General features: G+C 46.8%; 1 protein-coding gene across 1 annotated transcript in view; it reads left to right on the top strand.

The window, feature by feature from the left end:
• Nucleotides 1–9,106: 9,106 nt before the first annotated feature.
• The window catches only part of LOC119383669 (formin-2-like), a 113,693-nt gene continuing 101,285 nt past the window's right edge, over nucleotides 9,107–21,514 (top strand). Inside the window, exon 1 of the mRNA XM_049412925.1 lies at nucleotides 9,107–9,281. Coding sequence (XP_049268882.1) covers nucleotides 9,182–9,281 — 100 coding nt within the window. The 5' untranslated portion in view covers nucleotides 9,107–9,181. The remainder of the gene's footprint in view (nucleotides 9,282–21,514) is intronic.

Genomic DNA, 21,514 nt, shown 5'->3' with positions numbered 1-21,514 from the left:
GGAAGAAAAATTCCGCCTATGCCCCTGCTTTTCACATCACTTTCTTTGCTAATATATTTATGTATGGCATGTAGGCACCGCCGTTTTAACGCTGTAGAGCAGTTTTGCGTTTGAGTACCCGGCGCGTTCCAGTAAAACGCCGCTCAAGCGCCCCAGTGTCCAGCGCGACACTGGACCCCTAATCAGGCATGACACTGGACGCTGGTACCGAAATGCAATGGGTTTTAAAGACGATAGTCTTTCTTGGGGAACTTAAACTGCTTAAACGCAGAAATTTTTGTCTGTCTTACTGTCTGTCTGTCTGTCTGTCTGTCTGTCTGTCTGTCTGTCTTTCTGTTTGTCGGCACGTCCCTCGATTCAGCCACTCGGCCAAAGTTGAACCACTTGCCCAAGGGCCAGCCGTCTTGAACTGGTACGGCTGTTCATACTTGTGAACGTTGTCGATCAAAAAGTAAATATCATGCATATCTGAGGCGCAACATCACTAGGTAAGTATTAGGTGGCGTGTTCCTTTAATAGAAAATGCATACATACGTAATTTTAAGGACCCTAGTTTCTTAAGCTGCGCTGAAAATGCATAAGAATGGAAGCTTGAGCGAGTTGGTATGCGTCCATCTTTGTTGAAACAGCGCTCACTAGACGACGACGAAGTAAAAGAGGCACAGGACAGGCAGCGCCTGTCCTGTGCCTTCTTTTAATTCGTCGTCGTCTAGTGAGCGCTGTTTCAACAAAGCTGAAAATGCGACTGCGCTGAAATTTGCCTTCCTCCGTGCCCTTCGCACGAGCTCATTGTTTTGTTTCGGTTTCGGTTCTGTATTGCACTGTACGAATGCCAGGTTTGTGTTGAAAAACTTTTGTTTTAAGAAGGCCAGAAGGTGAAAAAAATATTTAAAAAATGAAAAAGCAGCGTTGTGGCGGCCTTCAGGCTGCCGATTGTGGGCGCCGCTCTGGCGTTCCTGTTTTACCCAGGCGACGTGTAAAATAAGAGTGTGTGGAGAGTACTCGTTGAGTGCGGACGTTTCTCTGCTTCAGCGCTTCGCGCCAAACCGTTTTCGGGCTGGCTGGCGTCCCCGCCGGCCGCGTTGGTCACCGCCGGTCTTCGCCTGCTGCTGCGCCGGGACTACCAGCACGCAACACAGCACTCATGTTTCCCGACGTATTGCCAGATGGCGTCCATATCTCACACAGCACCTCTTCTATCGTCTTTACACGACATTTGCAGCGAAGCACGCAGATACGCGGCCAATTTTTTAAATAGGGTGCTTAACCTTATACATGCCAAATACATCTAACTCACGGTTATACAGTTATACATCGCGCGTCGTGCACAATAAAACCCGACCGACTAATTTTCGGGCACGCGTGTACTCGTGTGAGAATTTCGTTACAGAACTTTAGAAATTCAGCACAGATGATCTTTTTTTCTTTTGATAAAACACGGGGCTCGGGCCTACACCTACCTTGAGGATTGCAAATTTGTGCGTCTTTTTGTTACGTACTTGCTTTTAAATGTAATTCGGCCTTTTGCTTCTTTACCGCTGATCGTCAGGCGGTGGATTCGCGATAGAGAGGTACGCGTAGTATTTGTCTTTACAAGGTGCACACCCGACCGAGATACGTCGTGTGGTCGTCGATAGACTTCACGACGCACGTGCAATTTCGCAGCGCGTACTGCTCTTGATGTTGACGCGTTAAATACATAACAGCCCCGGTGCCACACCATCTGCGCGTTTGTGTCTGCTTGGTACAAACATTGGCACTTAAGCGGTACTGGAGCTGTAATGCCGTTTTAAGCTTTCCGAGCGGCGGTCACTCGTGTTTCCTGTCAGCCTTCATGCGTCTTAACTGATACAGGCTGTGAATTCAGCTGGCGTGATGCACGAGGATTATCTGGGTTTCAGAAGGTTCGCTGTATACGTGACGTTATAACGCTATAGCGTTCTCTCTCGAACGAGTCATTTACAATTTTTTTTTCGCAGCATCATGTAGCGATGCGGGCTCCTTACAGAAGTTGCGCACCGAATTGTACAGTACACAGTATCGGTGGGTATGTCATGTGTCATCATTACGCAAGTTTAAACGCCTTCATTGCGGAATGGGTATAAAAGTAGTGGAAAGCGCAGTTATTATATTTTTATAACCCGCCCGAGAGAAATACTGGGCCGCAAATAAAGATGCCCGCAGCAGGAATGCAAGCGCGAATGCTTGTAGCGCGCGGCGCGAATTAACTTCGCGAAATGTCGTTTGCTGCGCTGGTAATACATGCCTCGAGACATCTAAGCGGTCATATTCAATTACAGAAGTTGGAGTAGCAACAGGGAGAATTATTTAGGATATTATGCCTAAGCATATTTATAACCGTATTACTTATCATGCGGTGACACTTTCCATCAGCCCTGGTTAGCCACTCTGTGTGTGTATTGAAAGGTGTGCACTGATGGTTTTCTCTTTCTCTCTCTTTCTGCCTGGCTATCTTTTACCCCCTTATTCTTCTCCCCATGTGTAGGGTAACAAACTGGACGTAGTCCAGTAAACCACCCTTCCTTTCGTGTATTCCTTCTGCCTCTTCTCCTCTCATCTTCCTATCCCTCATTTAACCGACTCTAGCCGACATTAGCCGTCATTCAGCTAGCACGGTTGGTTTTCTCTTTTTTTCTCTCTCTCTTTTTTACTCCCTTATTCTTCTCCCATTGTGTAGGCTAGCAAAGTGGACGTAGTTAACCTCCCTGCCTTTGTTGTACTCGGTCTCTCTCTCTTGTCCTCTTACCTTGCCATTCGGCATTTAGCCAACTCTAGCCGACATTAGCCATCACACAGCCAGCACTAGCCTTTGCATATTCGCATAAGTTAGCAGCAAACGTAGTGCATTATTTTTTTTTTTGTCACAGCGCCGACTCTTCTGTTGCTACGCTTTCACACTGTTGAACGAGCATATACACCCCCGCATTTCCCTGGAGGCCTAGCTAAAGAATATTGACGCTTCAAACATTATGCAAATCTCACGTTCTGTATTTGGAATAATCGACGTTATGATCAGCAATCTGCGGTGAGTTTACTGAGCCCCCTTGTGTTTCTAGACGGCGCAGCTTAAAGGAACACTAAAATAAAAAAAATATAAACGATTTGTCTCTAACTAATAAATTACCATTTAATGATACCTCAAGCAGCTCTCTTGCCGCGGGAGCACGCTTGATAAGCGCTTTCCTGCGGTAAGCGAGGAAACACCACACACACAAAAAGCAAATGCAGGTCACATGGCGCCTTGAAGTTCTCGGCCCGCACCACTCAGCGTGGACGTCGTAGATATTCATGGGCGTCTGCCAGGAACATATAGGCGAAATAGGCCGAAGAATGAAGTAGGTAGCTTTGGGCTACTGCGGGCGCATAAAACTATTCAGGACAGCAATGCAACAGAAGCAGAGACGCGACGTAACTGCTGAACAAGAGACATCAAGCGCTTACGTCTCGCCTATTTCATGTTTCTCTGTAGTCCGTGGTCTTTGTTTCGCTCTGCTACACGACGTCACGAGTAATCAACTGACCCACCAGAAAGTATCAATCAAATATATTGTCCTCTATGGGGCGACTCCCTCCGGTATCACGACAATGTCATGTTATGACATCACATAATGATGTGATCATTTATTGGATGATGACGTCACACATTCCAGAGATCGTCAGAAATTTATATTGAAGAAGTAAAATTTTGCATTACGTCAGGACATGACGTCATGATAACGGCACATGGTGACATCACGACATTACGTCATTGGTGGCCTAGATAGGGTCGGCTGTGTACAACTTAATGTGCCTTGCGTGCCATGATATATTTAAGACTTTTGCCTTTAAAAGATCACATCCTCCTTTCTGTACTACACACGGCCGGCTGGTAATAAATCGTAGCACATACAAGGCGAGTCAACGTAAACATAACTGAAAAGAGTGGTGCTCAAAAAGTTCAAGGTTGTAGCCTATTCCTGCTTGGCTTCAACGTTTCTACGCACCAAGAGAATCTGTGTCACACTTCGGGATCCATTCATCTGGACTTTGCTCATGTTAGCGTAACAGCATTTAGCAGGCGAAGTATTCTAAATGCGACCGAAGTTTAACGCTGGTAAGTGAGCTGATAGTTTTGCATCATGTTTTCATGTTCGCGTTCGCCAGATGTAAGTTCAGGAGACCCCAGAATCGTTATGCTTATTGCTAGCAGTCGCTGCTAAAAACACCAACGACGGCCAAAACAACTACCTATTTTCTGCATAAAAATTTTGTTTGATGTCATCCGTAGCAATCACCATTGCAAACATAATGAAAACACCAGCTTGATGCAGTTTTTTTTTTTCTGCGAGCCGTCTATAAAGCCAGAAGCTTGGATTTATGCGATATTGATCGAAAACGGTACACGCCAAAGCGCGCACATGTCTCCGCATTAAGACGGAAGACACCGCTACGCCTGGAGCTGACATCCACTTGCAGTATCGAAGTAGCTCATTTCCATGTGCGCGATATCGAGGGCAAGTGAAAATCACCTTCCTCTGTTATTTCTGATCTAAGTAAGATCAATAAGTACTTGGACACAGCTGTATGTCATTGTTGGGGAACTGGGTTTTTCGAGCCATGGGAGGCCGCTGGACAGATGATCATTTGTTGTGCAGATTCCGTGCTGCACAAAAAAGAAAGATCAACTTCAGCCTAGCTTATTCGACAGTATACATGATCCCATCGTGGCTTGAATTTGAATTCGTTTAGTAATGCGCCCTCGTGTATAGTCAAGAACGCATTCGTGGCGTTATGTATTGACAGATTTTGAGCAATCGTTACATAAGGCCGATTTGCAACTATAATTGCCTAATGAGTCTTAGTGCCACATGACAGTAAGTACAAAAGTTTCACAGCGATGGAGAAAACACATCGAAATGATCACATTACGTGAACAAAGCGTCTATGTGGTAGAACGGCCGATGGTCGCCTACACAACACATCACAACTGCGTGCGGCGCCCTAATTCGCGTAATCACAGTGTTTTCTTTGTAAATTCAATGGGTAAATTTAGTGCTATTACAGTATTTTAATGTAACAAAGTACCTTGCGTTATGATCTTGTTATTTTTATTTCTTGTATTTCCTGTTTGTCTGATTTCTGTCCTTGGTTGTATTTTTCTTTGCTTCACTGTATTACTGAACCATATCTTCTTGGGTTGTAACTTTTGTTTTTGTTTATTTTTAGAGCGCAGCTCTTTGGCGCCCGTTTCTGGGTTGAGCGGCGTCGCCGTAGCCGTCACCGTTGCCGTCGCCGTTGCCATCGCCGTCGGTGGCGTAACCGATAGGCATGAAAAAATAAAATGAGAAAGAATTACCCAGTATTAAATGGGATGTCAACTCGAGCCCTCTGCGTGGCAGTCGAGTATTCTACCATAGAACATGCAGGTGCTTGAAACTCATTTGCAAAAAAATTGGGCAGATCCCATGCCTTTTGGGAATCGGTTGCATGCGAAGAAGACCGCGAGTTGCCTACGCTGCATTTTTTTGGCTTTGAGCCAAGTGTTACGAGGTGGATCGAGGTGTTTTGTCAATGGAGTAGTGTGCACATCGTGGGCTTACCAGGAGCGTCCACTACGCGGGCGTTTAATGGGTAACTTACGGCATGACGTAACGTCAGCACTCACGTTAGGGCATAGACATCACTATTATCGAAATTAAGTCCATTTTACGGTGCGATCATACAAATATCATACGTAACTTTCGTTGGCGTATTTCTTCGGGGTCGACAAACGCTGTAATATAGGTTGCTGAATCATATGACTAAAATTTGGTGTTTATATATCTGCTATAAAAGTGGAGCCAACACTAGAACCACAAATGGCGTTACCTCGACATGGCACCTGTGTCATAGGAGTACATAACTAGTGTTTCTTCCTTTGTTATAAAATTAGATAGCCACCACTGCAATCTCAATTCATGTTGCACCGACATTACGCCTGCATATGGTATTTATCCAAAGCAGTTTATAGGCCTCGCGCGGCTCTGTGGCAGAATACCCCACTGCCACGCAGAATGCTTGGGTTCGATTCCTGCTGGGATCCCAATTTTTATTTTGTGCATTCGTGCGGTCAACGCTGCCGATGTCGGTTTTTTTAACGCCCTCGAATTTAAGTTACGAATGTCTGTTCTCGCCGTTCCTGGGTAGATATAAACTGTCAATCACGTGTGGCGCATACATGTATACCGCGGCCCGTGGTAAACGGGTATGTGCCACACGTGACTGGAGAGAAGGGTTTAACGACTTACGTGACAGGATTTTCACGTTATTCATGCCATGACCAGACAACTATATTCGTCAAATGCTCTTACCCTCCCATGCCAATATTGGTCTACACCAAGTTAAGAAGGCGATAATGAGAGCTCCGAGACGTAGATAGATAGATAGATAGATAGATAGATAGATAGATAGATAGATAGATAGATAGATAGATAGATAGATAGATAGATAGATAGATAGATAGATAGATAGATAGATAGATAGATAGATAGATAGATAGATAGATAGATAGATAGATAGATAGATAGATAGAAAGAAACGCTCAAATTGCCTGGGGTTCGGAAAGAAATGCTTCGTATTTAAAAGACCCTATACATGCGTCATGTCCGGCAAGGAATCTTCTTAAGCAGTGTAATATAGCGTGGCAGAAGAGTAAAATAACAATCAGACATCACACAATGCAAAAAGAGGAATAATGGCGTAGTGAGTCCTGTCCTACTTCACAAAACAACGATTTATAGCGTGGACGATACTTCAAACACAGTTGGCCAAAGCTTCAAACACAGTTGGCCTTGCCCAAACATGAAGCTGTGCTCAGAATCCGCGTTAGGCAGTATCGTAATCGTCGCCGAATTTTTTTCCTGTGTAACAAAGAGCATCATCACTGAGGTATAGAGCTATTAATGGGCACTTGATGGCTACTAGATGGCAAACCTGCTTACGAAAAGCTACATGCTTTCTGGATACATGGATACTAGATGGGAAACCTCCTCCTTCGAGTCGTGCTTGTTGCGTTGCGAAACTTTTGTCAATCCGGGGGTGAAGCATCCTTGCACAATTTGGCCACTTCGTCACGTTGGCCCAGGGCAAAAGTAACGCGCAACTATTAGTGATTTTTGTAATCTAATGCCTTGTAATCTAATGCCTCGCACCTATATTAGCATTTAAAATTACCAAGAAGTCGCCCACATACTTCTACACCCTGCGCACCTTTGCATTGTGAAAAGCCTGAGCCAACACTCTGTCAAAAGATGCTAAAAACAAACTGCTTGAATGCTAAACCAGGGTTAACACCCACCAACTTAGTGGACTAAATTTTAAAGAAATTTCGACAACATGTGAAGGGGCTGTCCTTCACGCATGAGCTAACTACTAACGAGAAAAACTGTTTTTATATTTGAGCCTCAATCTGACGGAAGAGCACATCTACTGGGCCTACTGGCCTCGTTCGTGCAAAGAGCTGATGACCTAGGATGATGCCAATCTAAAGTAGTTAAGAGAGGTATTGCTTTTATGTGTTTGGAAGGTACGTTGCATGGCTAAGCCTTGCCCTCACAGAATGCAGGAAAGCTTTGATAACCAGGACAGCCGGCTATATTCAGCTGGGTATCCTCGCTGGGTCGTTGCATCAGTGCCTTAATTCCCGCTTCAAAAGATTAAATAGAAAAAGAAGGAATGTCAGTGGTTCAGAAAAAAAAAACAGAAGTTGTCCCTTACGCCCATAATGTTGCACACAACCATAAAAAGTTGGGCAATGGGTGCGAAGCACCTGTGGTGTTTTCTGCGCCAAGGAAACTACCGGGCCTGTGCCCACAGATTTCAGGAGGAGCCGCGCCTACCCCCTGTGGTAACAGGCATGCGAGGCCCTACGTCACCTGTGCGATGGGAGTGGTCTACGAAATTCCGCTCTCCTGTGGAAGGGTTTACATCGGCTAGACCGGCCGATGCGTAAATGATCGAGAGAGGGTGCATGATCTTTCGATCAAGAATAATTTTTTGGCACATGTGCCTATACACTGCAGTGCGTGTGAATGTGAGGCAAGATTTGGCAGTATCACCATCTAGGTAGAAACAAGGAGGTGATTGAGCGAGGGATGCTAGAAGCATACCTCATCCGAAAGAAAAAAAAGATATCCGTATTAGCGGTACGTCGGGGGTACTGCGTTCAGCTGAATTTGGTTTTTTGACATGTTTCTGAACTAGCACGCGCATTGAGAGTGGCTGATTGTTGGATGTGACGCATGGTGTGTTATTACGCATGTGTGGCATGATGTGCATAGGGCGGTGGATTTGCAAGAATAAAGTTAGTTGCGAGTTGACGCTCTTTGAATTCGCCTTTTTTTCTCGGTTGTTTGAGTCGTCGAATTTTCTTGTAGCACGTAGGGAAACTCAGAATGCGGTAAAAAGATGCGATAAATTGAAAAAAAGTAATTTCTGGACAGAGATTATGGTTTCAGTTGCAGGGTGTTTGATCGGGTACAGCTCGAAATTCTTTGTCATTTCTGGGTGGTCTGCCAACAGCTTCACTGGCGATTCACCTTCAAAAAGTGGTATGACCCTGAATTTTTTTTCTTTATAAACATCTGTAAGTGAATGAAGTAAAGTAATCCATTTGCTTTCTTTACGAGAATTTCATGAATATCATGTAGGCAGGGAAAATTGCAGAAAACAGAGACGTTAAAAGCGCACTACATCACAAAGATTTCAGCCACGTAAAGGAGTCGATAATGCATGGCTTCATCACTTGGCGACATATAATAAAACGCATAACAAAATTTATATGAAGAACAGCGGTTCTTTTCAAATAAAGGCGCACACTTGTAGTGTTCGTACTGCAGCAATGCATGTGTATTGTAAGACTGAAACAACAACACCGCTCTGTGTATGCAGCAGTGACCGTGAAGCTCTTGCGAACGTGACTGAATGCATTATTGTGTCAGGCTCGCGAATTCTTCAGGAGCTAAGGACCAGCCATAAGGCATTCTCTGAAAAATATCTGTACTTAGCCTTGACACGACAGCATTGGTATGCGCAGCTACATTGTTACAAGCACAGTCAACGTTTGTGTTTCAGGGACGCAGAAACAAGCCCGCCCGCCTTAAGGAAAAGAAAAAACTGCACAACAATCATCGTAGCCGGCCATATGCAACTCTACGTTGAAGACATATCAACACGTAGCCACTTTAACGTTATCATGCGAGTGATTCTTGCGTCAATCGTGTATCTTGTTTCAAGTGTACATGGTAAGTACAATGTCTTGTTTACCACAAGATGCTATAATATGGGGTTTTATAAATGAGGTTAAAAGTTATTATTCGGGTGGCGCATGAAGTTCCTTGGTTTTACTTGCTGTACACTGTACATATTATTGTAAATATATTGCACTGATTATTAGAAAATGCAAGCCATTATAATTAGACCATATCCCTTTTAATCACTCATACCTACGTCCGTATCACGTCCCATTGATCATGCACATATGGTTATTGTTCCACGCTGTAAAACTGTTACCTGTTTGAACTTAGTTCATCTTAAGAATTGCCGCGAATGAAATCAGGTGCGTCATAATACTTTGGTATCACGGACCAGTGCCCCTTTAAATGTGCCGTAACAAACCCCGTTACACCTGAATTAGACTACTAGCTTTAGGCTCGTATTGCTGTTATTTTACTTGTAGCACGAACACCGAGTTACACTCTTGTTTCTATTCCCAGTACTTCCCGTCGATCATCTATTTCCTGTTTTGCGAATATTCAGAAAAAGCCTTCTAGCATATAAGACTGGAACGAAATTGACGGTTCCGGTTCAAGATAAGGTGGTAGGCCACTCAAAAAAAATTTTTTTAGGAGACGCCAGCGTTGAAAAAATCTTTTTTTCAAAACAGCCATGTCTTATTTAACTTACCAAGCCACTTATTGTGCAAAATATTAAGTATTTATTTTTTGGGAGGTGACCTTTGTCAAAAATTGCATTAAGAGTGGTAGTCACGTCAGCCGTGATAAGTGACAAATGGGTGGCGTAATTAAGTAAATCTTTGGTATTTGTGTAACTAAAGGTTGGAGCTATGCAATGAACTAGGATAAATATTATGCAGTAAATATCAAGGAAGTAATCTTAAAAACACCAAGAAGACGGGGAAAAAGAGCCAATTTAGACTGAACCTGTTTGAAAAATCCGCTGTGAAATCAAAAATATTCCATCGATTTCTTTTATTGTAGTTTACTGCACAGATATACACGTTGCAAAGTATTATACAACATTTCAGTTCGAAGTACGCACTGTGAAAAAGTTATGAATGTTTGCATCACATGATCTGGAGCAAATCCTTATTTTGAGAACAACGCAAAGATTTCAGAGCTTGCAAGAGGCGTGCGTGCCCCTTGCGGCCATTTTTAGAGATTAAAAGCAATTATTAACACAAAGTGACATGTAATGACATCCTGTTATCTAACAGTCAAAAAAATTATAAAGTTTTTTAAATATTATTAATATAGAGGAAAGAACACTTCCTTTCGAAAAAAACATGACGCGGTTTCGGTTTCGCTATACGAGCATAGGGTATAAAAAACTTGCGAACTCATGAAGATAGGAGAATAATTTTTGTCGCGATATAATTTTCAATGTTTGGGCGAGCACAAAAAACAAAAAAAAACTAAAAATTTACCTCGTGGAAAAGCTCCACTTTAGAAGCTGGCCTACCACCTTAAGATTTATATTGGATACATATGATATCGGAGCAAAAATTAAGGTAAAGGTAAATTAACTATCAGCGTACCTATTGAACATGACTCGAATGAGTTCACTGAAAGACCACATGGTTTCTTTGTGAGCAGCTGGGATTGCTCCGGCACCTAGCGGAGCACATCTCAGCCACGCGCTTCATTCTACGTGGCCTACGAGATCCGTTTCGACAGCGCGACGTAGCACAATGTTAACACAAGGAATACACCAGGGCACACGGCCGCCGACGTGCTAGTGCCTCTACCAGGCACCTAAGTCAATGGTTAGGGTCGCCTGCATATTCTCTTACTTGTGCCCAGGGTAATAACGTTCTACATTGCTGTTGTGTTATGATTTATTCGGTCAAGTATTCAATAATGCTCTCTCCAGTATTGTCGAGTTACGATTTATTCGTGTTAATATTGCGCTCATTGAGCATGTATGCATCTGTGTAGTATCAATTTGCCTGGGTGACGTGGCGGTCCCCGTCTGCAATTCTAAAAGGCCCTGGTGCAAAAATAACTGCAATGAAATAAAATGAGGTGGACAGGTGATTATCGTACGGGTAAATGCCGGCTAGATGAGATGTACCGTGGTGACTTCGATAAGACAAATTTTATCAAAAGGAAAAGAAAAAAATACAGTCAGAATATGCTAGGGAGCAAATTGACCCTGGCGTTTATCTCGTGTAACATATTATGCAGTGTATTATAGAACTGGCAGGAACTGGAGGGTGCTAACCTTAGAAAAAGAGATCAAAATAAATGAATATAGTAGATAGGCGATGAAATAAATGTGCAACTCCACTATTTTTCGGATCATGAGTAGTGTGTGAAAATGGGTGCTACAGTTGGAGCAAGTTCTTTGTTGTGTTATAATAGACAGAATAGAATTTCTTATCGAACTCTAGTGACAGTCATGCTCCTGTCGCGTTCGCACACACACTCTACATTGAGACGGAAATATTTAGCCCCAGCTAAAATGACATTCAAGTGCCCAGGAAGAACTAGTAAATAGCTTTTTTAATTATTGAGTCGAGGGCAGTTGTTGGTATGGGAGAGTTGTAGTCCTTGACACTTTATCGCTCACGCATTTTTTTATAAATCACGAACGTTGCATGTAACTTGAGATATTCATCTAATTTTAACGGCTATATCGAAACGGACCGCGCTCAACGCACAGTAAATGAGGCCACTCAATTACGTCAGTCGAGAACTTCTTGTGACAAGAAAGTGACCAAATTTTAACAAAGATGCGTCGAATCAGAATCTGGTGCGTAAAAACTACAAGCAGTGTGAAACACACAAGTAGATCGCTTTACCATTTGCGTGTGATATTTGGTGCTTACCTGTTCATCTTGAGCTGCGCGCATGTGAAACTTATGGCAAACACTTCGGCGCTTCTTCTCGCCGACAGGGAAAAGAGTGCTTTGCGCCTATTCAAACTTGAAAGAAACAGACGAGCGCCACACATCGCGTGCAATGAAAGAGCGGTCTACTTGTGTATGCCAGACTACCTCTCGTTTGGCTGACGTGACACGCCTCCGATGCGACTTGTTGCGAATAGCGTCATTACCTTGACAAGTCACGACCCGGTCTCACGTAATCAAGGGAACGTATTTCCTGCGCGCAGGGCGCGGTCAGTGTCGATAGCGCCAGTGAATTGAGATGCTGAATGTCTCAAACTCCGCGCAACATTGGCGATTCATAAAAATGGTACGCCCTAAATGTCACGGACTACAAGTTTTTGTACACAAACTGCTGTCAAGTGAATGACTAAAAACATAATGAACAAGCTTGTGTTAATTAGTAAATTCGATATAATTTTAGCTGAGGAACAGTATTTCCATCCCGATGTTGAGTTCTCTTGCGAAAACGACAGGAGCCTTACAGTCGCACTAATTTATAGAAGATATGTATTGTCCAAATGAATGCCCTGTACAGAATCTGCACTAAGATTTATGAGATGTGTACTGAATGCGAATGACAGACGCTCTGCTGTTGTGAAAGAGAAAGACGACAATCGGTGGCTGTGGTTGTCGCTCGCGCTCGCTGGTAACCTGACCTGACTTGCAAGAAGCCTTCCGCGACGCAACGTGTAGACCTGCTTGAAGCAAAACACCCCCATTTGAAGTGGTGGAGGAGCCGGGGTTCCCATCATCCTGGAACTTCGCAATCGGACACTACCATCACCTTTCAACATGACTGCTCCTGGCCCTTCGCAAGCTGCTGCCACCACAACGACAGTCTTCTGTACTGGTGTGCCACGGCAACGCGACCCGCCCGTATTTCACGGCAACGACGAGCACGACGTCGAGGATTGGATCGTTGAGTATGAACTCGTAAGCGCTTCCAACAAATGGGACGACTGCGACAAGCTCACCAACGTGCGCTTTTACCTAGCTGATGTGGCGAGCCTGTGGTTTAAAAACCATGAGGCTGACATCACCAACTAGTCGACCTTTAAGGCAACCATCACCGAGGTCTTCGGTCGTCCCGCCGTGCGCCGGCTTCGCGCGGAACAGCGTTTGCGTAGCCGAGTCCAGCGCCGGGACGAGACGTTTACGAGCTATATCGAAGATGTCTTGTCCCTATGCAAGCGCGTCGACCCGTCTCTCGCCGAAATGGACAAGATAAAGCACATCATGAAAGGAGTCGACGACAACACGTTTCAGATGCTTGTCGCTCGCAACCCTCAGACTGTCGCCGATGTGGTCCAACTCTGTCAGTCGTACGACGAGTTGCGAAAACAGCGTGTCTCGACGCGCCATGCTGCCGAGGCTACAGCTGAGGTTTCCGCCCTTATCGATGACGTCGCTGCTGATCACACCGTTTTACTGCCACAGATCAAGCAGTTCATCCGTGAGGAAGTTGCCCGTCAACTTTCCCTTGTCGCCCAAATACCTGAACCAGCGACACCATTGGAACCACGTCTTCGTCAGGTCATTCAGGCGCAAGTCGCGCAGGCACTACCACCATCACCGCCTGCCACTACACCGCTGACCTACGCGGCCGTCGCTGCCAGACCTCAGGCTCCATCTGTTTCTGGCGCCTACCGGGCCACCGGATCCTTCTACACGCCGCCGCCGCCCACACGCACTGTGGTACCCCATCCTACTTCGCCGTCCGGACCTTCTGTCGTCAGCCCATGGCGCACCTTTGATAATCGGCCGATATGTTTCGCGTGCGGTTTTGCGGGGCATATAGCCCGCTACTGTCGACGTCGCAGCTTCCAGTCTCAGGACGGTGTGGCTTCCGCCAATTATCAGGCTGCCCAGCATTCCCAACGACTTTCTTCGGCTGTCGCTGACTCGTTTTCCCCTCGACGCCCTTTCGACTCACGCCGTTCGTCTTCGCCCCGTCGCCGATCCATCTCCCCGATGCTTCGCCGACATAGCCCCGCACGAGAGGAAAACTGACAGCCGCAGTTCCGGAGGCAAGAACTGCGTTGTCGTCGAACTCTTCAAGACCTCTTCATCCGCCCAACGAAATTGATATAGTAGTCGAAGGTATCGCCGTACGTGCACTTGTCGACACAGGAGCCGTCGTTTCTGTCATTAGTGAGAAATTGTGCCGCAGTTTGAGAAAGGTGACCACGCCGCTTACGAATCTTGCCCTGCGTACAGCGACATCGCATTACATCACGCCTTCGGCTCAGTGCACAGCTCGTGTTGTGATTCAAGATGTTCGGTATGCCGTCAAGTTTGTCGTTCTTCCGCGATCATCCTACGACGTCATTCTAGGATGGGATTTTCTTTCAACCCATCAGGCCCTCGTAGACTGCGCTCGTGCTGAACTGACGTTGTCGAATCCGTGCCCTGACCTCGACGACAACAGTCCCCCTAAAGTGTTTGCCGCAGCTGACGTCCACATCGCGCCTTTGTCCGCCGTCCTAGTGCCTGTGTTTTCGCCTGCTGCCACTAACTCTACTGTTTTGTTTCAACCATCTGTAACGAGTGCGCGTCACCGAACCTTCGTCCTCCCGTTTGCCGTCATCAAATTTTGCAATGGTTCTGCGGCACTTTACGCATGCAACGTCTCTGCTTGCCCGTCGCTCCTACTACGCGGCGAATGTCTGGGGAGCCTCACTACTTTTGCTGACATTTTCGACGATACAACGCTTGGAGACACGGCATCACTTCTGCCTTGTGCCATCACTTCTGCAACTGACACAGCTGATCCTATCGACGTATTCTGCAAAGCTGTCGATTCCCACCTTACGCCTGTGCAGCAGAAAGAGCTTGTCCAAATCCTCCAGCGTTTTCGAGCCTCCTTCGACCACGACCAGCCTTCTTTGGGTCGAACGTCAGCAGTTGTCCACCGTATTGATACCGGTCAACATGCACCATTGCGACAGCGTCCATACCGTGTGTCATCTTCCGAACGTCGTGTCATTGATCAACAGGTAGACGATATGCTCAAGCGTGGAATAATCCAGCCGTCCAGCAGTCCCTGGGCCTCTCCAGTTGTGCTGGTGAAGAAAAAGGACGGATCCATCAGGTTCTGCGTGGACTACCGCCGTCTCAACCGTATCACGCGCAAGGATGTCTATCCTCTGCCGCACATCGACGATGCCCTAGACTGCCTACAGGGAGCAGAATTCTTCTCTTCCTTAGATCTGCGCTCTGGCTACTGGCAGGGTGCCCATGGCCGAGGCCGATCGCGAAAAAACGGCTTTTGTTACGCCCGACGGCCTTTACGAATTCACAGTCATGCCCTTCGGCCTGTGCAGCGCGCCTGCTACTTTCGAGCGTATGATGGACACGATCCTTCGAGGCCTCAAATGGAATATTTGCCTTTGTTATTTAGACGACATTGTCATCTTTTCTACCGATTTCGCGTCCCATTTAACCCGCCTCGAGCAAGTTCTTGCTTGCCTCTCCGCTGCGCGACTGCAACTGAACCTGAAGAAGTGCCACTTCGCCGCTCGGCAGCTTACGATTCTAGGGCATGTGGTTTCGAAGGACGGTATTCTTCCCGACCCCACCAAACTTACAGCCGTTTCCGCGTTCCCAAAACCAACTACCATGAAACAGCTCCGAAGCTTCATCGGCCTTTGTTCCTATTTCCGGCGCTTTGTCCGCAATTTCGCTATCATCATCGCTCCTTTGACCAAGCTCCTCGCTGGCTCTAGTGATCTTTCGGCGTGGTCTCCCCCTTGTGACGACGCTTTCGACGAACTGCGTCGCATCCTCACGTCACCTCCTATTCTGCGACATTTCGACCCATCTGCACCCACTGAGATCCACACAGACGCTAGTGGTGTCGGGCTAGGCGCTATTCTTGCGCAATGGAAAGATGGCTTCCAAGAGTACGTCGTTGCCTACGCAAGCCGAACTCTTACAAAAGCCGAAAGCAACTACTCTGTCACTGAAAAGGAATGCCTTGCCATTATTTGGGCGATTGAGAAATTTCGGCCTTACGTGTACGGACGCCCATTTGACGACGTGACTGACCACCATGCCCTGTGCTGGTTGTCGTCACTAAAGGATCCAAGTGGTCGCCTCGCCCGATGGGCGTTACGGCTCCAAGAATACGATATCCGCGTGGTGTATCGCTCTGGCCGCAAGCATTCACACGCAGACGCCCTCTCCCGTTCACCCCTGTCTCCTGACTCTGCCAGCTTCCCACCTACTACCTGTGATACCACCGCGCTCACCATCTCCGACATGCCCTCTGAGCAACGCAAGGACCCTTGGCTTGCTTGCATTCTAGACATTCTGTCTGGACGGACCCCTTCTCCATCTTCTCGGACATTGCGTCGGCAAGCCGAGCACTTCACCACTCGCGAAGACGTGCTGTACCGCCGAAATTACACACCCGGCGGCCGTAAGTGGTTACTCGTCATTCCGCGTCACCTCCGGTCTGAAATTTGTTCGACGTTCCACGACGACCCACAATGCGGCCACGCAGGTTTCCTTAAAACTTATTCTCGGATCAGGCTTCGGTATTACTGGCGTGGCATGTACCGTTTCATTCGACAGTACGTTCGGGCATGTTCCACATGCCAGAGACGCAAGACTCCCCCTCAAAACGCCGCCGGTGCCTTGTTACCTTTGCCGTGCCCTGCCCGACCGTTCGACCGCGTCGGCCTCGACATCTACGGACCCCTTCCCAGCACTGCAGACGGTAACCGTTGGATAATCGTTGCCGTCGACCACCTCACACGGTACGCCGAAACTTCACCCATTCCTTCGTCGACAGCAAAGGACGTTGCCACTTTTATTCTCCACAATCTCGTCCTTCGTCATGGCGCCCCTCGAGAGTTGCTGAGTGATCGCGGTCGTGTGTTTCTCTGAGACGTGATCACAGCATTGCTGCGTGAGTGCCGCGTCGTCCACCGCACCACAAGCGCCTATCATCCTCAAACCAATGGGATGACGGAACGCTTTAACCGCACTCTCGGCGACATGCTGTCTATGTACATCTCGTCAGACCACTCCAATTGGGATCGCGTACTACCGTTTATTACTTTCGCTTATAATACCGCCATTCAAAGCACTACTGGGTTCTCCCCTTTTTTCCTACTTTACGGACGCGAGCCTTCTTGTACTATGGACACTATTCTTTTGTACCGACCCGATGCCTCAGAGTCCACAACTCTATCCCAAGCAGCTACATATGCTGAAGAATGCCGCCAACTCGCACGCTCATTCACAACACAAGACCAGGGGCGCCAGAAGCACCACCACGACGCGTCCACTAGCACTACTACCTACGATCCTGGCTCGCTCGTTTGGCTGCGTGTGCCGTGTACTACTACTGGCCTTTCCTCCAAGCCGGTCCCCAAGGTCCACGGTCCTTATCGTGTACTTCAGCAGACTTCGCCGGTGAACTACCTCATCGAGCCACTGGAACCATCTTCTGACCATCGCCGCCGTGGCCAGGAAATCGTTCACGTGTCCAGACTCAAACAGTGCTATGATCCTCCTGTGTTTTCTGGCCCCTAGGTCGCCAGGATGGCTCCTTATTGCGCGGGGAATAATTGTACTGAATGCGAATGACAGACGCTCTGCTGTTGTGAAAGAGAAAGACGACAATCGGTGGCTGTGGTTGTCGCTCGCGCTCGCGCTCGCTGGTAACCTGACCTGACTTCCAAGAAGCCTTCCGCGACGCAACGTGTAGACCTGCTTGAAGCAAAACACCCCCATTTGAGATGAACTAATGGTATTGTACTTGACGATGTGCAAAGACGTCGGACGTTTCATTTCAGTTAACTCAGATAATATTTACGAAGAATCCTTGAAATGCAGTAACTTTTTTAAATCCCTTTTCTTGAAGAAAGTATTCTAACAGGAACCTCCTCCGCCTAAGGAAATTCGAGGCAGATCTGTCATATTTTCAGAGCGCCCGATTATATAGCCGAGTATCACAATAAATCTGTGCGCACTTGCTCTTTCATATCTCAATATAAAGAACAAACCTCTTGCCGCAACTTCACTAATTATAATAATCTTTAGGACAAAGATCAGACATTTGCAAGGCAATCTGGTTGATACAGATTTATGTTTTTAGGAGTGCAATCCATACGTAAATGGTGGCGCGCAGCAAGAATTTGGTAGAATTAAAATATATCCACAAAAATTTAGATCCGTGAAAGAACATCAAGAGAGGCAAAATATGCTGGAGAAGGTTCTTAAAAATTTACCTGCCTTACAGGATGAGCGTCCGCACTCTTATGCTCATAATGGTGGTCAACTCACACAAATATTTATGTTTTCTTTATAATAAAGCAACAGCGGTCCCCCTTGTTTTTGGGCCATGCAGTGCACGGGAATTTAGGAACACCGCCACATTTTTAGCAGTGAGCCGACAGGGAGAAACATGAGGCGGCCTCTATGCCCTACTTAAAATATTCGCTTAAAAATTGTTTTTTAATCTAGAGAAACAAGGATATCTGCACGACCTGCCGCCTGGCGCGCGTACTCTTGTGAGTCCCTGCCTTACCTTCTTATCTGCCCATCTCCTCAAAAGCGACCCTCGGACCCCCGTTTCTTGAATAAATCTATTTACCTACCTTCAGAGCCTACTAAAGGTAAATACAGAGCTCGTCTAGATATACCGTCGCATTTCTTTTTTTTGTATTCCTCTGTGTTCTCTCGCGCTGTTTTGCGGCTCCATCACAGTCACAGCTTAGACATTTCATTTTGTCCTATGGCAAACGGAGGCTTCATTAATGTTGTGTACATATATTTCGTGGTGTGATGTGTACAGGCGGGGTAGCTCATGTGGTAAGCGTAACGGCGGGAGCAGCGCCAAGATAGCGTGTTCCGTGAATTCAAAGAAAATATATGCGCTAGGGATACATTCCGTACCTTGCCTATAAAATTTTGAAGAACAGCAGCTACCTACGCTCTAAGAAAAAAGCGAGTATTTGGGGAGCATTTCTGCCACGCAACTGTCCTCGCGTACTGTCCTCGCGTTATCGCCGCGGTCGCGGCACTTCCCGGTCACGAACGGCGCGCCCGTTATCTGCCTGACATAGCATTCTCGATCGGAAAGTGACGAGAGCCGTGTTTTCAAGAAAGGGAAATGCGAGCAAGCCAGATGACGATTATTGTTGCGTGGCAGGAATACTCCCCAAATACTCGATTTTTAAATGCCAAGCATTTCTTAGCGAACCTCAGGCACTTTGGTCGTTTCTATCTACGTATCTATCTATCTATCTATCTATCTATCTAGCCGCCTACTTCTGGGCGCTCTCCTCGTCGTCTCCATAACTTGTAATACACCAAAATTGGCATAGGAGCGGATTAGTGTATGACGAAAACGATTCACTAGTCATGACATGAATAAAGCAAAATACCTGTCGCGTAATCATGAAATCCTTTCTCTCAGCCACGTGTGGCACATACCCGTAAACCAGAGAATGTTATGCGGGTATGTGCCACAGGTGATACAGAGTCTGAAACAACACAGTAACCGCGAACACACACATTGATACGCAAGCAATGTGATACGAATAATTGTTGGGGTTTTGTGTCTGAAAACCACGATATGATATGAGAGACGCCGGAGCGAAGGGCTCCGGAAATTTTCACCATCCGGTATTCTTTAACGTGCACCAAGGTCGCACAGAACACGGGCGTCTAGCATTATGCCTCCAACGAAATGCGACTGCCGCAGCCGGGATCGAACCCGCGACCTTCGGGCCAGCAGCCGAGCACCTTATCCGCTACACCACCGCGGCGGATGCAAGGAAAGTGAAGAAACTGAAGACAGAAAACCCCTGGAAGACGCTCAACTACCATCCACTCGTCCACGTGGTCCGCAACGTGGACCACGTTGATTACGCAAAAGCCGGCGTCAATGCTTCCTACGATAAATCTGCTGAGAGAACGAGGCCTCTCACTATTACCGGTGACTTCAAGATTGATTTATCAAGACCCAACAACGCTTGGTTCTTATACTGCGTGAAAGACGGATAGGATGTGGAGAGGGTGTCAAAAGACCCCGCTGCCACGTCCACGACAGGAGGCATCATAGATCATTTCATCGTAAGAGGCATCCAGGATTTCCACGAGCTGCACTGACCTCGCACTTCACTACACTTATACTACTCATAGCCGCGATAACGAACGGATCGGATTAACAAGTCCGGTTCAGCTTTTTGTGCTCACCGATCACGGTGATGATAACCTTGTTCAAGAACTGTCAAGAACGCTTTCTACACATACACACGGGTTCGCGAAACGTGCGTGCGTTCTCCGTCATAACGGACAAGTATAAGCATAACAAGTGTAACTGTGACTGTAACGTACGTGCAGTGCCCCTGCACGTGCCACTCGGCTATGTATGTATCTAGGGAAAATTTCCTGAATGAAGCTCAGTTGCGAGTAACTCCTGTCCTGTGCATCTGTGTTCCTTCTTTGTCCTGTTCGCATTCGCGTTATCCATTATTGAATAATATAAGCACTACATATTAGCTTACCGCGTCTGTTTTGGTAACAACCATGTTGCTGTTGCCATCGTTACGCAACTGTAAATAGGTGGTTATATAATAGATATGCGACTCTTCAACGTATGAGTTTGCGTATACCACTTCCATATTTCTCTAGCGTCATTCCGTAACGTTTCGCTCAATGTGAAAAATTACGCCACAGTCACCATCCCGGGTATGCTTCGCATAACATCGATTCACACGGTAAGTGGAATCTGCTAAGTGTAGGTGCCCCCGCGCACCGAACGATCATATGGGCTCCGGCTCACACGGGCCTCGATGGTAATGAGACGGCTGATGCCGCTGCCCGCGCGCTTACTTTCCGGCCACCACCCTCTACCCCTACCGATCCGGACCTCGAACCCAATCCCGCCTACACCTTTAAGGAGATCACACAGTTTTATCAATCCGGCCATAATATATATCCAAAACCCTGTAAAGGCCTAACGAAGGCGGAGGAGCGACTCCTCCTTCGCCTGTATACCAAAACTTTACTGTGCCCGGCAATTATAAAACACTTTGACCCCGATTGCACGGGGAAGTGCCCGCATTGTGAGGAAAATTCCTGTGACATTTTCCACATGGCGTGGGCATGCCAAAAAAACCCAAACCTTATTCCACTACCCAACCCTTCGCGGGAGGACTGGGAGGCAGCCCTGCTCGGCTGCTCTGCCCTGACGGCCCAACGGGCCTTGGTCGAGCGGGCCCGGGCCGCAGCCATCGCCAATGGGCTCCCGTAAGAGGGAGCCCACCTAGTGTTTGTACGGGAGCCTTAAGGACCGCTCCCACCATCCCTGTAAATATAGGTATATAAATG

The sequence above is a fragment of the Rhipicephalus sanguineus genome, chromosome 2 (assembly GCF_013339695.2).
Source record: "Rhipicephalus sanguineus isolate Rsan-2018 chromosome 2, BIME_Rsan_1.4, whole genome shotgun sequence".
Lineage (NCBI taxonomy): Eukaryota > Metazoa > Arthropoda > Arachnida > Ixodida > Ixodidae > Rhipicephalus > Rhipicephalus sanguineus.
Note: the sequence above shows the minus strand (reverse complement) of the source record. Positions and strands in the feature narration are given on the sequence as shown.